This window comes from Corvus hawaiiensis, chromosome 10 (assembly GCF_020740725.1).
Source record: "Corvus hawaiiensis isolate bCorHaw1 chromosome 10, bCorHaw1.pri.cur, whole genome shotgun sequence".
Classification (NCBI taxonomy): Eukaryota; Metazoa; Chordata; class Aves; order Passeriformes; family Corvidae; genus Corvus; species Corvus hawaiiensis.
Genome location: NC_063222.1, coordinates 12,396,597 through 12,412,377, shown reverse-complemented (window position 1 = coordinate 12,412,377; position 15,781 = coordinate 12,396,597). Strand labels below are relative to the sequence as shown.

Here is a 15,781-nt window from a genome sequence, read left to right as displayed (position 1 = left end):
GTCCTGAGTCACAGGAAATCCTCCAGAAGAACATCAGTGGGGAGTTCTAGTGAATTATCACATTATGAATTACCATTAGTGGGTCATGACTGCCCATGCCCCTTGTCTTCTGTCCCATCTCAAAAAGAATTGCATCAGGCTGTATCACTTCCCCTCTGAGGATGTTCTTTCCATTTTTTGCTTTGTGTACAGGTCCTTGCACAAGTAACTTCCATTGACAGTTTGCAGATTTTTCTGCAGATATCCTTGATTTTCAGATCTGTGATTTAAAAGGCCATCCTTAACAATGTTGCATACAACACAGTTTTTGTGGTTTGTCTTCCTTATTTTCATGCTGAACCCTTGATAATAATTTTAGGTGTGCCTTTTTCTTTCTGCTGCTCACAGTCTGATTATACCAAGCACTCTCTCTCCACATCCCACCTCACCATGGGATGGGGAGGAGAATCAAGAAAGAAAATAAAATAGAACTTGTGTTGAGGTCAGAATGGTTTGATAATTGAAACAAAGTATTATTATTATTATTATCTGTAATAAACAGGAGAAGGAGAGGAGATAAAACCCAAGTAAGACAAGTGATGACAGCACAATTGCTCACCCCCTGCTGACCAATGCCAGGCTGGTCCCTGATCCACCATCAGCCTCCTCTTTCCAGGTAATTTCCCCAGTTCATATACTGGGCAGGACGTTCTGTGGTGTGGAATTGCCCTTTGGCCAGTTCAGGGCACGTGTCCCAGCCATACTTCCTCCCAGCTTTCTGTGCATCTTCTCACTGGCAGACCATGGGACACTGAAAAGTCCTCGTCTTAGAGTAAACACTACTGAGCAACAACCTAAACATCAGCATGTTAGCAGTATAAACTATCAGTTAGCAATATAAATTCTCATACTGAATCCAGAACAGCCCTGAACCAGCTGGTAAGAAAAAAAACCCCAGCTCATCACAGCATCCTGTGCAGGAATATATCTAGGAAGAAAGCTGGCATGCAGAGACCCAGCTTGGGTAATTTACACTCAAGTACTAAACTTGGAGGGTAGTCCAGGTCAGAGCAAGTGTCTTTCTGAGGACAAACTCTACCCACTGTGTTTTAATCAGATAACTTTTTTTTTGGTATGCACGGGTAGTGGACAGGATCATTAGCACTGGAAAGGAAAAAAAAAAGCCAATATGGAAAAGGATCTTTTATTTAGTCAAAATATTTTTATTTGGCTATATTTAGCAGAATACAGCCCCCACTGTTTGCTCATTATTCCCAATTTCTCATGCGTCCATTCTTTCAGTACAATATATTAACAGCTTGCACCTCATCAGCACTTTCCAGTTAAGGCTCCCAAAGCATTCACAGACATCAGTTAACTAATCCTCACAACAGCTGTTAGCAGTAGGGAAGTAAAATGATCTGCAGCTGCAGTGAGAAGTTAACATCAACTTTTTTCAAGCTTTTCTTTGATTTCCAGTGTCTAGCTTATATTATGCCAGGCTTGACGAACATGTGTCCCTGCAGTTGTATTTCATGCTTTTGAAAGAAAGACTCAGTTTGAGCACTCAAAATCTAAAGCTATTTATCAACATCTTTCTTTCGTAACTTGTTGAAGGCCACACAAAAAGTGAGCATCGGAATCCAAAACTGGGGACAAGGCATAACTTCCAGTTATATGCTATACCATGAGACATAACTCTCTGTAACTTACCTTTGGACTTTAAAGCCACAATCCATTCCCTTCTCCTTACATATTATCCTCTACTGGACACATTTCCAGCAGACTTCAGCCTCAGGTACTCACATTTGCATTTTACTAGCAAGTTTTACATGAGACTCTCCACAGTCATCGATTCTATATTGTATGCAATGCCTTTGGATGACTGCAATGAGCTTTAATGAAAAAAAAAAACCACTAGCACCCCAACAACCTCCCAAGCAACAGGTGTGGTCTTCATCTTTGAGTATTTAAAGCAAACTTCAGAGTTTATGGAAAAATCTAGTATGGGATTGTTTTAAGGAAAACAGCCTCAACCCCAGGCTCGATTCAAATGAAACACTAAGTATTAACTTGACATTAATACCTTCTTATCAGTAGTGCATCTGCAAAGAGATTCTTCATAAAATCCTGTAAATTCACAATTATACCTTGCAAACAGAAGTACTATGACTGTTCAAGCAAACAATAATTTTAAAATAGCCATTCAGTTCATGTAAATGGTATCTTCACGTTAGCTTCATCGTAAGATACTGGCATGGAACACAGACAAAACCTTTTCTTAGTTAGGTTAACACTGAAAATTCAAACAGTCAGACAAACACAATGCAAGTATTTTAACAGAAACAATATAAAATTTCACTGGCTTAAAAAAACATCTAAATGAGAAATCCTGGTTATTTCACTGAATTGCTAGACCCTACATTTAAAATGGTGCATTTACAGAACTATTCAGATGAATTAGGCTTCTTTTGTAACACTAAATACTGGAATTCTGATAAGATTGTGCAAGTATTAAAAAATATTAACATTTTAACTGTCAATATTACAATTTTAAATAGCCTTGCAAGTGCAATGTTATAAATATTAAAAAAAACCCTCAGAGCTACAATTTTATATGATTTATATGAGCAAATGAAAGTGCTTTTCAAGTATTTATGTTCATTTACAGTTGGATTCTCTTGTATAAGTCAGTGCTTAGATGGTACAATTTAAATATCAGTCTTTTAAAAATTCTGGATGCATACATTTATCTGGATGGAATAAATGGTTTCATTTGCAGATATGCATGCTAAATATTTAAATACAGAATAAAATTTGTGATAAATATTTAAATATGAAATATTGTAAAATGGAAATATAGATTTTGTTAGGAATCACATCCTGATGGGTGCGATAACCTGATAATGCCATGGGAGCCCTTCAGCCATACAGTAATTGTTAATTCTAACAAAATCCCAAATCATATGGTAAATAGTTTTCCTTCAGGAGAGACAAAAGCATGTGATCATAATAGAGGCCCAATACTGTCAACTTTGAAGAACTCAAAGATAGCATGATCTGTGTCAAAAGCAATGGAATCTAACGAAAACTTTCCGACACTTTCAATTAGTCAGCCCTTAGCCACAGTCACTCTGGAGCACACAGCTAGTGCCTGTCACCAGTCCTGCCTGCCCAGTGCTTGGTGTCATTCCCTCTCTGGCCAGTCAAGCACCATTAGCACCGCAGTGATGTAAGAAACATTGTATTCCTGTTTGCCAGCCAGAGGAACGGTGAGGTACATGGGGAGATACTTGTTTATTAGACAAGAAAACCAAACCAAAACAACTCTCAGTGAATCACCATATAGTTAAAAGTGCACTGAAAATATTGGCTATTGAACCCTATCTGTCATAAATATCAGATTGTCATCTTAAATGATATCCACTTGGAACACTGAACATATGTAAGCTGATACAGGAGCGTTTAGTTTGTCCTGCCGTTTGAAAAGCACATGACACAAGGCAGCATTAACATCTTTCACTAGAGATCTGGTGATGCTGTAGTTTTATGGTGAAGATGCAGCTCAGAAATGACAAGGTTCAGCAGAAGCTCCTGCAGATGCCATTACAAGCTTTCTCCAACAAAGTGCTTTGTCATTTGCCAAAGACAAAAGTCAAACTGTTGCCCTACCTCACCACAGTGCTGCATTGGCAATTTATAATTGTCTTTCCAGACGCAGCTGGACTTTAATAAATTATAGCTCTTTAGAGTTAGACAATTCTTTGTAATGAAAGCAGAGTTTCATGTTCTGTGAAGAGTGGCCACTGTTTAGATTGGTCTCTTCATGCAGACCTGACAACGACTGATGATATTTTCTAGTTGTCCTGCTTTCAACGTCTGTGACACAGGTCTCCTAAAAGAAAAAACCCAAACATTCAATTTTTTTCTTTAAAAACCAGGGAGAGACAATGAGACTTTGGATATGGAATTACTGACAACAACCTTGAAATCCTTGGCTCATTGAAAACATCTGTGTGCTACAGAATAATCCTGAACCTAACAAAGAAGGGTGTCTAACCTCAGGGGAATTACAAAGGAATCCCCCACAAGTTTTGCAGTTTACCTGAACATTCTTCTTGGATTTAATGATGCCAACCAGAAGCTGTAGGAATTTGTGTAGTAGTTGCATGTCCCCCTGCCATGGCACTCTATGAATGGGACGGCCCGAAATTCTTCCAGACAAGATCCAGGAGATGCCAATGCTTGGCCAGAAGCTTCTGAGCCAGCACTTGTGTACTGTAACCACCAAAACATTTTTATGAGAACTTGTCTGTCAGCTTTTAGCAAACTGCAGACAAAAAAACCACCTCTTTCTAAAACATACCATATGTTCTGTGGTATATCTTGCACTAAACAAAATGAATGCAGATTCATTTGATAAAATTTATAATGAAGCACAGAAGCCTTCTGAAAATTCAAGCTGTTATGGCATTTCTTAAGTCCCTGCAAAGGCCTTTTTCAGGTTCATGAAATGCATGAAACTAACTAGTACAAAGACTAGAAAGCTAGCTTCTGTCCAGCCAAGGACAACAGTAACTACATTACAAATAAACCAAATTGGTGGGTGTGTGTTTTTATATTTTTTGTTGCATTGATTGCTTCTCCAAACACAAAAAGCAGAAAAGTAATTTTCCTTCTCTGACGTTGGTAAATGCTTGTAGAAGTAGCTCTTAAATAATTCACAACAGTATAAAATTGGCTAGAAAATACTATCTAACTTTGCTGATGCTGGAAACATGCAAGTTGTTTCAACCAAGTGCTAAATAAATTCTTTCATTCTTTTCCAAGTTTATTACTATAACTTGGGGCCAAATTGCAGGAGAAACAAGAATTTCACACTAGACCTAAAAGGACTTTACATTATGCAAAAAAAGAGGGATTTAAAATTCTTTTACCTTCAGTCGCTGGCATCCCTATGACATCCCACAAACATGGGTAACAAAGATTAAATGCTACATCCCCTCTACTATAAATACACTGTTATTCCCATAAGCAGTTCTCAATTTGCAGTTACATTATGAATTTTATTCACTCATATCTAATTATAGCATCAAAATTGCTGAGGCAGTCTTTTGTAGACAGTGTTCTGCATTTATTTTGATTTTAACTCCCTGTGCAGTTCCGCCCCAAGATCTGATTTTTAAAAGAACTTGCTGGCATGGAAGTTAGTCACTTATTTCTACGTTTTTGTGTTCAGGACCAGTTTAACCACTTCACTCCCCAGATCTGTTTCCTAGATCTTAGCATAACATGTGAAAGTGAATGCATGCAGTTATTTTTGTCAGACTAAAATCCTTTAGTACTTCTCTCATCTTTTCTGCTTTTCCTTCTGCTGCCTATTTTTGTGAACAGATCAAAATAGTTGTTCCTATGCTTTTGGAATTGAATAAGAAATAATAGAATTATTTTCTACTTCTTGGCAGAGGCAAAAAAAAAATTAACACTTCTTAAGAAACAAATGAGCTATGAACAGCTGAAAACACCAATGAAAATGAGAGGACATAAAATTAATAATTCAAGTTGTTATATCCTTACCATAACAAAAGAAAAACCCTTCCAGAGAGACATCCAGCCATCTGGACATGCAGGAACTACAGTTGTTTGGCTGTGAACTGCTATTACCATTGCAGCTCCTTCACAGACGACACACCTGTGAAGGAAAGCACATACACTCAGTGCAGACATGAGGGAAAACATGAAAGCAGAACAAGCTTCTACCTTCTAGGATGGTAGCTACCTCATGGCAGGGCTTGCTATAAATGCTACTACTCACACAGGTTTCTGTGTTTAATGAGGAGATAAGTAAATTGAAGGTAACCCACATACCTTATTCTGAAATTCCTTTGCAATCTCTACTAGCAACACCAGACAAAAACTGTTTTAAGATGGGAATAATTCCAGAACATCTGAGGTTCTGAATTCTGCCTTTAATGAAGTAACAAGCAAAATTTTACCTTTTTCACGTGCTCACTACTTTATGTTGTTCTGGTTTAGATCAAAGTTCTGTACTTCTCTACCTTCATTTGCTAAGATTAGAAAAAGTAATCTTTATTTCCTAAAAGAGGAAACTGAAGCTGAGCTACTGGATTGCAACAACTGGGTAGGGCAGGACAGAAGATAAGAGTACAAAGCCTGCCTTCCCATCTTGGATTTTGCTGCTCTAGGTCTTTCATGCTTTTAGAATTTTTCTCTTAAGTTGCTCTTCATACTTCTCAGCTGTTCTAAGCAACTAGAGAGGGCCACGCTTGCACAAGGGTGTTTAATAGCTGAGAACCTTCAGCCCAGATTACAATGTTCTTTACCAACTACAGTAAATATATCATCCGGAATTGAAACCAGAACTTGATTTGTGCTGTATTCTAAATAACAAAGCTGTCTTTATTTAATTTTAGTCTGTCTCTGATATACACAGTGATAGGGCCTTTAAAAAAAAAAAATCCCTGCCATCAGCAGGACTGTTTGCCATTTTCTTATGTTGGCTCTGCAGCAATAGGTCCTGTGGTGGGACCCTACCTTTATTCTAACTTTTCTTGAGAGTATCACTGAATATTTGACATACTTAGGTGAGTAAACCAGGCTGTTGAAGTCAGTGCTTGTACTGGCTGAGATGGGCAGGTCTTTGCCTCAGATTTGCCACTCAAAACAATTTATGATGCCTCTGTGGTTCCAGGGCAGAAGAGCTAAAATTCCAATCTTCTTACCTGCTTATGTGGGGCTCTAATGCCCTGCCAGAAATGGGTGCCATGTCTGGTGGCATTACCACTGCAGTGGACAGCCAGTATGAGTAGTCATTGCGAGAAGCAAAGCTACAAACATCATTGGTGCTACAGAACAAGAATGGCATGGTGCTGAATCTCTGCAAGCAGCTACCAGCTGTTCCTAGAAGACAAAAGAGGAGGGGTTTGTGACAGAGAGATTATATTTAGTGCAGTGACCAGAAGAGACACACGATGGCACCCAACCTACTATAGTAAGAATTAAAACAGTTGGTAACTGTAAGAAGTGTCTGTACAGTAAAATTATCTGAAAGCAAAATGCTTCTGGTTTATACAAAAATATCTATATAATAAACAAGGGGTAAGAACAAAGTCTGTTAAAATAATACAATCTTCTTGAATGGTATCAGTCCTTGACACAGGGTCAGGGATTCAGCTGCTTAAACAAAAGCTTCCGGTGACATTGTTCACACCCTAAGGCATCCCATCTAGGCTCCAAAACCCACAAGATTCTCCTTAACATCCTGTGGTACTACTGTAAGCCCTGTGCAAATGTTGTGAAGGTTTATACTAGACATCTATCCATAAGTAACTGAATTCCTCCTCAAAAACTCTAAGAATATCACCAAGGGAGTATAGGAGTGCAGGAAAGAAAGGTGCCTTTTAAATCATGACTCCTGATTTGACTCCAGGCCACTCTGGAGATGGATGGCTGAAACCCATGTTTATCTCAGACACTTACTGTAAATTTGGTTTCATGACAACTTAGCATTACTGGACTCTAAGAAAACAATCTGAAATTTTTTACCAATACAGTACCAAGATCTTGTCCATGTGCTCGTTCATTTCCTTGTACGAAAAGCAGAGAGTAGCCAACATAGATCTGGGATGTCCCATGTGGGCACGAAGGAATCTTTGTTGTCTGACTGTGCCGGGTAAAGATAAACCCTCTTCTTGTTGGGCCAGCAGCGATAGTACCTGGTGATCCAGGTAACCCCTGCAAACCTGGAAAGCCAATCAGTCCAGGTTGTCCTGGGGAGGTGAAATAAATATGTGTGCAAATATTATAATTTTGTTTGAATTTTCTTTTCTTTTAAATTAGTGAAACTGCTTGAAAACTAACAAAAAAATTACCAGTAAGAAGATACAACTTAAAAATTGGTATTATTTGTTGCAGATATAGGAACTCCTTCAGACCTAGCTCAGGTAACTTTACACTGCATAGCTTCGTGGAATAGTGAGGTATTTTAGAGAAACATGGCCATTTTTACCAACAAAAACTTAAAGTAAAAACATTTTGTGGTGCCTAAATAAAAATATTTAGTTCTATTTTGATGTAATGAAAAGGCACCCTGGTACCTAGAGATTTCAGGTGACTAAACAGAAGTGAATAATAGCAGAAGAGCACAGTCAAGGCATATTTCTGTAAATCATTATTTCATTTGTGAATATGCATCTGTCAAAAGCTAAGAATGTGCTTACAGGGGTCCCTAAAGCTACTGTAAATGTTACAGAATCTTAGTATGTGAGAGAGGAAGGATTTACAGAAATCAGCAGTACAGTTTATCTGTAAATTGAGTAGTACCAGTCAAACAAAGATGTCCACTTTCCTGTACCTCTTTGTCCTGGAAATCCCCTGTCTCCTTTTGGACCAGGCAGTCCTGGATGACCTGGATGACCAAAACTTCCTGGTAGACCTTTTACTCCTTTAGGTCCTAAATTGCAATCAACAAAAAAACCAGAAACTTACAGCAGTAGTTATTCTAGATTTTATTAACTGTTAAAAAATAAAGTTAAAATCCCCACATAAATCTAGCTGTGTTATAACAAAAGCCTGAACTTACTTAGTTTTCAGACTAAGTTTTCAGACTTTCAAATGCCTTCTAGCAAGCCTTCCCTGCTGAGGAGCTCCCTTCCTGGGGTGCAAAGCTGTGGTACTGGAAAGGGTGGCCAGATACCCACTGCATATTCACCTCATCCTACCTGCTCTTTCCTTCCCCATTTCTCACAGCTGTGGCAGGCTTCACTACTGGTGCCAATGGAGAAGAAGCCAGCCTCTCCTTTCCTTCCCACCCTCAGACTAGGACAGATACAATCCTACTGGAGCACATCTACAGTACTTCGATTACAGGTGGTAATTCCCTCCCCCCAACAAATGACGAACACCTTGAGCATGGTTCTGGTTATATGAAAATGGGGAGGGAATGTTTTCATCCACTATGTTGCTTAGGCTTATTTGGAGGGATGTACTCACTCACTGCAAGGGTGGAGGGCAGGTGGAATGGGACAGGTTATAAATATTAGGGTGTTAACAAGGTACAAAGAGCTATTTTTAAATACGGTGAGGTTTTTTTAAAGATGTGCTAATTTTCTACGCAGAAGTTTTCCCACCAAACCAAAATGTTCTACTAAGCAGCACACACAGACATGCATAGAGGTAAAAATAAAAATCACCTCGTAGTCCAGGAATCCCTTGAATTCCTTGATCACCTGGTGTTCCTGGGGTTCCTGGCAGTCCTGGAGGACCCTTGCTTCCTGGGATGGAGTATATTTTCCCAGAGACTCCAGGTGGGCCTAGCAGCAAAATTATAATGAAGATCTATTGCTTTGCATTAAAAGAAAGAAAACAAGCTACAAAACAAAACAAACAAATCAGCCTAAGTCAGCCAGTATTGTAAGGAGAAAGGTTGCTTACCATGCTGGCCCTTTGGTCCTCTTGGCCCTTCTGCACCTTGTGGTCCTGGGGGTCCTTGATTACCCTTTTCTCCTAAAAGAGAAGATTGAAGACATATCTGTCTGGTTTAAAATGTCAAAACAACTGTCAAAGTTTCAGAGGCTTATTGAAGAGTCCTGCACAATCCATGCAAAGTTCCCAACGGGTAACATAGCCCATAGACTCATTTCAAATGTGAAAGGGGGTTTCTGCACCTCTGCTGCAACTATACAATTTATAGGTTGAATGCACTCAATTTATAAGATGATACTGTCATGCCTGTCTATATAAAGGTTGGTGCATAAACCTAGTTTAAATTCTCAGCTTTAGACTATGTCCTTTCTATCTTACATGTTTTTGTCACTGGATTTCGCGCCTTTAAGTGCTGCCTTCAAGTGTAGTTCAGCTCCCTTTAACCCTACTGTCAGTTATGCCAAAGGCTTTAAGAGAGTTGTAGAGTTTTTGATGAGACATTTGAGAAGCGATTCTTTTCACTGTGCAAAATATGAGGTTATATTCAGACTATGCTCCACAGTTCTGCTTGAAACAAAAAACTTAATTAAAAAGTATTTTTAATATTACCTCAGGAGATTTGACGTACGTGAAATGAGAGTTTGTTGTTTAAGGAAGTAAGATTACTGTCTGTGTGGTGACTTTGCCAATAACAAATTTAAAATGCACAATAGTCAGCATGGATCACAAACAGGTAGGTTGAACAAGTAATGAAATTCTGTGTCACTGTAAATCGTGCAATTGAAAAATGAGAATACAGGAGTAATACAGGCCTATTTTATTTAAACCATATTTAAATCACTAGAAAATCATCTAAATTAAAAGGATTTGTAGCCAGCTACTGATTCAACTAACCCGCAGGAATATGAAATTAATGAAGCCAATATATTTAACAGTTCATCTGCTGATAAACTGTAAATTAGATTATAATTGGGACTATTCTTACAGTAAACAGAGGACCCAGTGCTGTAATTATGATTAAATGCTCTTGAGTTCTGTAGCTAAGAGGTTGTCGAAAAGCCACATTTTCTAGCAGTGGTGGGGTATTTCCAATTAGCAGACTCAGTGCCAAAGTCCTTACACACCTTGTCACTCACTAAAGACAAAACTGTTCTGAATTTGTCTGAAGTGGAGGTTGTTGATGTGTCAGCCCTTCCTCACTTAAATGTCAGTTTGGACACACCCAGAGCATGTACCTCAGTGAAAACTCTCTTAGTGAATGCTTTCATTTAGACCTGATCTTCATGGCAAAACCTTGTGTCTCTAGAACCCCTCATACACAAATACTATTATAACTCAACAAGTAAAAGATTGTATTTGGCACACAGGAGTGTACATGATAAATTTATGAATACCTTTTACACCTGGGAATCCAAGAAATCCAGGGTGCCCTCTAGCACCAGGATAGCCTGATCGACCTTCTATTCCCTGCAAATCAGAAAACATCAGTAATAAACAGGAGCAGCATCTCCACACTATGAAACACATTTTATTTTTTTCAGAATATTCAAAGCTTTATGTTCACAGAATATGCTGCAACTAGAATTATCTGCTCTACTTTCAAGCATGTTAGAAATAGTCATATTATTGTTCATATTATCCTGTAATACAGAACAGCCAAGGAAATGACATACCAGGAATTAAAAAAACCAATTCTTATTGATCCACTTAAGTCCATAAAACCTGTTTCTCATATCCATTTTGGTATTTCCTCTATTACAAGGTGTTTTTGTGAAAATGGTGGGGAGGGGATGCTTGTCTGGGTTTGTTGTTTGTTTTGAGATTTTGGAGGGTTTTTTAATGTGTATTATTTTCATGGTAAGAGCTGATTATCAAAGCAGTAAGAAGCAATATTCCTTTCACTGACTTTGGGACCAGGAGGGCCAACGTCACCAGCTGGGCCCCTCGGCCCTGGTATGCCATCCGCCCCTCTGACACCTTTGCTTCCTTTCACGCTGAGAGTGGAAAGACCAGGAAGGCCCGGAAAACCAGGAGCACCTATACAGAAACATCAGAGTTAGTAAAGACTGCTTTTCACATAGATTACACACAGCTCAGTGCAACGTTCAGTGGCTCCATAATGATACTCATGTTTACTACTGCAGTGATTCCCAAGGAAATACACACACTTTTAAAAAAAAAATCAATGAATTTTTCTTAGCCTGCTAATTTAATCTGAGATCAGAATTTACAGTAGTCTTTAACACTATAGGTTTTTGAATATCCTCCAGTTGTAGCTAAGCCTGGAATCATAGCATCATTTACGTTGGAAAAGACCTTTAAGATCATCAAGTCCAACTGTAAACCTAACACTGCCACGTCCTCCACTAAACCATGTCCCGAAGTGCCACTCAAGCTATCTCAGTTAAAGATGGATCTCAGCTGCCCCACAGACCACATGGGAAGAAAGCAAAATAATGCAGTCCAGTGGACTGGAAAGCTTAGACTTATTTTTATTTAAATGCCACTGCAGAGATCATGTTGTTTGCAATGGTAATATTGCATTAACTGCTAAAGGACCTGTTTAAATATGAAACTCTCTTGGGGGAATACCCCTTTCAACCTTGAATTCTGGATATCAGTATATCATTTCAGATAAATAAGGAGTTCTAAAAACACACCTGGTCTTCCATGTGCACCAGGAATACCTCTGTTCCCTTTCTGGCCAGTGATTGCCATGCCTGTGGCACCTTGAAATCCACGTAACCCCACTAAGCCAGGAGGTCCAACAGGTCCTTGATCTCCCTGATGACCTTTCACACCTGGAGGCCCAGGAAAACCAGGCAGTCCCATGTCCCCTTTGATTCCTGCAAAGTGTGAATATTACATGTAGGGAAGGCTGTCAAGACAGTAAGGTGATGTAACGACTCAGAATATGCGTTTCCTATACCACAAAGGTGGAATTCAGCCCTTGTTTTTAGTACAGAGAAGTCCTCAAAGCCACCTTGCTACCCTAAAGCAAAATAGTTGTGAGAAGACAGGACTCACTGCAAGGTACACAGCACTTTTTTAAATTAAAAAAACCCACACAAATAAAAAACCTCCACTCCACTTCAAAGATTGTTCATCCCAAGAAATAAACTTGTGAGAAGGATAAACAGACTATAGAAGGGAATATTTATTGATGCATAAGTAAAAGAAGTGCTTCTTTCTTCATCAGAACTAACAAATCCTTTTAAACTAAATCCCAGCTGGAAGCATCAATATGAATGAAACAAAATTAGAGACTATTCCAAAAGGATATTGTTCTGAAGTTGATCTTAGAGTGCTTTATTTTACTTTTTAAAAGTAAAGCAAATCAATGGATTTCTACCAGCACCAGAAATACAATGTAAAACCTCAAAAGCTGAAAGAGTCCCTTCTGTTTATCAATGTAAAAGGGAAGATGAACAAAATTAAAATGCAACCACTGCAGCTTTTTAAAAGTATGCTTAGTATTCAGCAAGATCTTGTTTTCATAAGAGCTCTAAGCTCTAAGAGCATAAGACTAACATACTCTGTTAGTCAAATTATGTATTACCATAAAATTTCAAAAGCTCTAAAATGTGTATGTCACCTTCACAAGACCACAGAAGTCTGCTTCTTTATTTCCCTTTTACAATAGTCTAAACTCTACAAGCAACAACTGTTGACATTTAATATTTAGGACCAAACCATTGATCAAAAGCACGGAATCACTCCTGATTTCCTCTGACACTCTTAGTGCCATTTCAAGTATCTGAAAGCAGGAGGGCACTTGATGATGATTCTGGGATTTAAAAATTTAGCTTTTTGAAAAGACAACTCACCTGTACGTCCAGGAATGCCTCGAAGGCCAGGGATCCCTCTCCCTGGTGGTCCTATAAAACATTAGGTCACTTTAACTCAAAGTCCTAAATAATTTCTAGGAAACATCACAGTTTTGTAATATTTCATACATTTCTTCAGAATTCACTGAATCAAAATGCAGAGTTTAGTTATATGTAAAATAAAATTTATTATTTCCATTTCTTCTATACAAAAACACAAATTAAATTTTAAAGTTTTGATTTATAGGAGGAACTCTTATTGGTCAATCATATTTGAGGTACCTTCTACTAAAATAAGCTTTTTTCAGAGAAAAAAACCAGAAGAAAATATCTGCATTTAATTTCATTATTAGGAAAAACAGAAAAATAAATGTAAATACTTCCAAAAGAAAATACGTTCAGTGATTACTTCAAAGTTAATACGAAAAACTTTCTAAATACCATGGATGCTTTCTCAGTATCTTCTTGATACCAATATGCAAAGAAATATTTTCAGTGTAAAATTCTGTCAGAATTCAGTGTTGGACTAAATCTGTCTGAATACTGATAACAACAGGAATGACATTTAAATGAAAGGTTTCACAACCCAAGGTCTAGGTCGTGGAAACTTTCATTATTCATGCAGGGAAACACTGTGATTCCTTTTATTTTATATTCACATAAAACAGAAGACTCCTTGGAACGGATTTTGGTTCTTTTTATCTCTGAGATTAAAACCATAAGAACTATTAACAGCAATACTTCAACTCTTGCAGACATTACGACAAATCACACGTAGAATAGAGCATTTATAATGCACTTGGGTTGTTGACAGCATGTACAAATATTACAAAGAAAATCATGTATAATCTTCTACTTATAAACTTAGCTTTGGCTCTACAGAAGCTCCTTAGTAATCCTTTCTAAATAGTCCTTGTCAGTATATTACAGAAAAAAACAATTGTAAAGTAGAATGAAAATATTTCACTTGTGTTACCTGGTTCTCCCTTTACTCCTGGGGGACCAGGCATACCATCCTGACCTTGAGTACCCCTTTCACCAACAAGTCCATGTTTTCCAGGGACTCCAGCAGCACCTGTGAATTACCACAATATAATTTTTACTTCCATAATTTTGCAGTGAGAAGATTTGGCTCTCCTTTATTAAAATTTAATTAACTCAGCTACTTCAAAGATAGGTGTAGCTTTGTTGGTATAGAGCAGCATATAGCTTGTATTGAACTCACTGGACTTTAGTGGATTTAACACACCCACTATTTTTACAGACATAATAAAGCCTGCAACGCATGCCTCTCTGTTGCTGCATATTTACACACTGCCCCTGAGATATATTTTTAGTTCTTTTGTTTTAGCAAAAGACAACTACAACTCTGTCTCCTCTTTCTATTCCAGTTAATTTTCTTCTCTTCATCTACATATGTCTTAGTGTATCATTCTCTTTTAGGAGGTAGAATCTAAAGAACCTAAGCCTTTCTTATAATTGCGTGGATATCACATCTTGAGACCCTTGGATATGTACTTATAAAAAAAAAAAGCGCAAAAAGCTTTCCAGTAGTGAAACAAAATTAGAACTTTTTGCTTCAGCTGAACCGATAACATTAAAAAGTGGCTGTTAAAAGGAGGTAGATAAAGCCTCAATGAAATGAAATCCCAAACCCAGGCCAGTGATATAGGAGAGATGCTATATACCATACCAGGAGGGCCTGGGACTCCCTGCTGTCCTGGGTGGCCCTGACATCCTTTAACACCAGTATCTCCAGGGGGTCCACACTCTCCTGTAAGAAGAAAGAGTGTGGCAGAGGGTAAAAGGCATCATCCCTAGGTCCAGACTCAGTTTAAGAGCTTTGCTATTGTTTCTGCTTTGGCCACCTGCAAAAGTTCTCAAGGTGATGCAAGCTGGCCTGGCTGCCCTGACCACAGAGGAGCTGTTGAGGCTTACAGCAGTCAATATAAATCGATGTGCCCCACCCAGGCACCCTGCACAGTTGGAGAAATTATCTTCTTCTAGAAACATGTCACCAGCTCACCATCCCTCCAAAAGTACCCCATACCTGGGATTCCTGCACCTCCAGTTTCCCCTCTGATCCCATGTGGTCCTGGTTCTCCTATAAGTCCTGGATGACCTTGGGAGCCTTTTTCTCCTTTGCTGCCAAAAACTCCTGGGGGACCTGGATCTCCCTGAGAAATAGCAGTTGCACACAAACAGGTAAAGAATCACTTTGAAGAATAAAAAAATCACATGCAATTTTAAAGGTTAAGTAATGTAATCATGTTTCATTAGGATTTTCAGACAAAAACCAAAGCAGACTTATATGAGGTCTTCTCATAATACCACTGATCAGTCAGACATAGCTAAGATCTACTTTTAACCTTTACAAACCAGCTTGTTTATAGATATTTTCCCTGGCACAGCTTTCCCTTCAATTTTTTTTTTTTGATCCAAACATCAAAATGCATAGGTAATATGCAGCTATACAAAATACTGAAATGTGTATTTTTTAACTTGAATTCCTATTGACTTTTTTGACAGTA

General features: G+C 38.3%; 1 protein-coding gene across 2 annotated transcripts in view; it reads right to left on the bottom strand.

The window, feature by feature from the left end:
* Positions 1-1,181: 1,181 nt before the first annotated feature.
* The window catches only part of COL4A3 (collagen type IV alpha 3 chain), a 61,162-nt gene continuing 46,562 nt past the window's right edge, over positions 1,182-15,781 (bottom strand). Inside the window, exons 38-52 of one of the 2 annotated variants that reach the window (XM_048314496.1) lie at positions 15,301-15,427; positions 14,944-15,024; positions 14,227-14,325; positions 13,251-13,301; positions 12,084-12,269; positions 11,330-11,460; positions 10,818-10,890; positions 9,433-9,504; positions 9,192-9,311; positions 8,354-8,452; positions 7,557-7,769; positions 6,723-6,900; positions 5,557-5,671; positions 4,085-4,257; positions 1,182-3,874 (exon numbers count right to left, since the gene is read on the bottom strand). In XM_048314496.1, coding sequence (XP_048170453.1) covers positions 3,790-3,874; positions 4,085-4,257; positions 5,557-5,671; positions 6,723-6,900; positions 7,557-7,769; positions 8,354-8,452; positions 9,192-9,311; positions 9,433-9,504; positions 10,818-10,890; positions 11,330-11,460; positions 12,084-12,269; positions 13,251-13,301; positions 14,227-14,325; positions 14,944-15,024; positions 15,301-15,427 — 1,803 coding nt within the window. In that variant the 3' untranslated portion in view covers positions 1,182-3,789. Of the gene's footprint in view, positions 3,875-4,084; positions 4,258-5,556; positions 5,672-6,722; positions 6,901-7,545; positions 7,770-8,353; positions 8,453-9,191; positions 9,312-9,432; positions 9,505-10,817; positions 10,891-11,329; positions 11,461-12,083; positions 12,270-13,250; positions 13,302-14,226; positions 14,326-14,943; positions 15,025-15,300; positions 15,428-15,781 lie in introns of those variants that run through there. The other variant, XR_007205713.1, reaches the window with a different exon arrangement.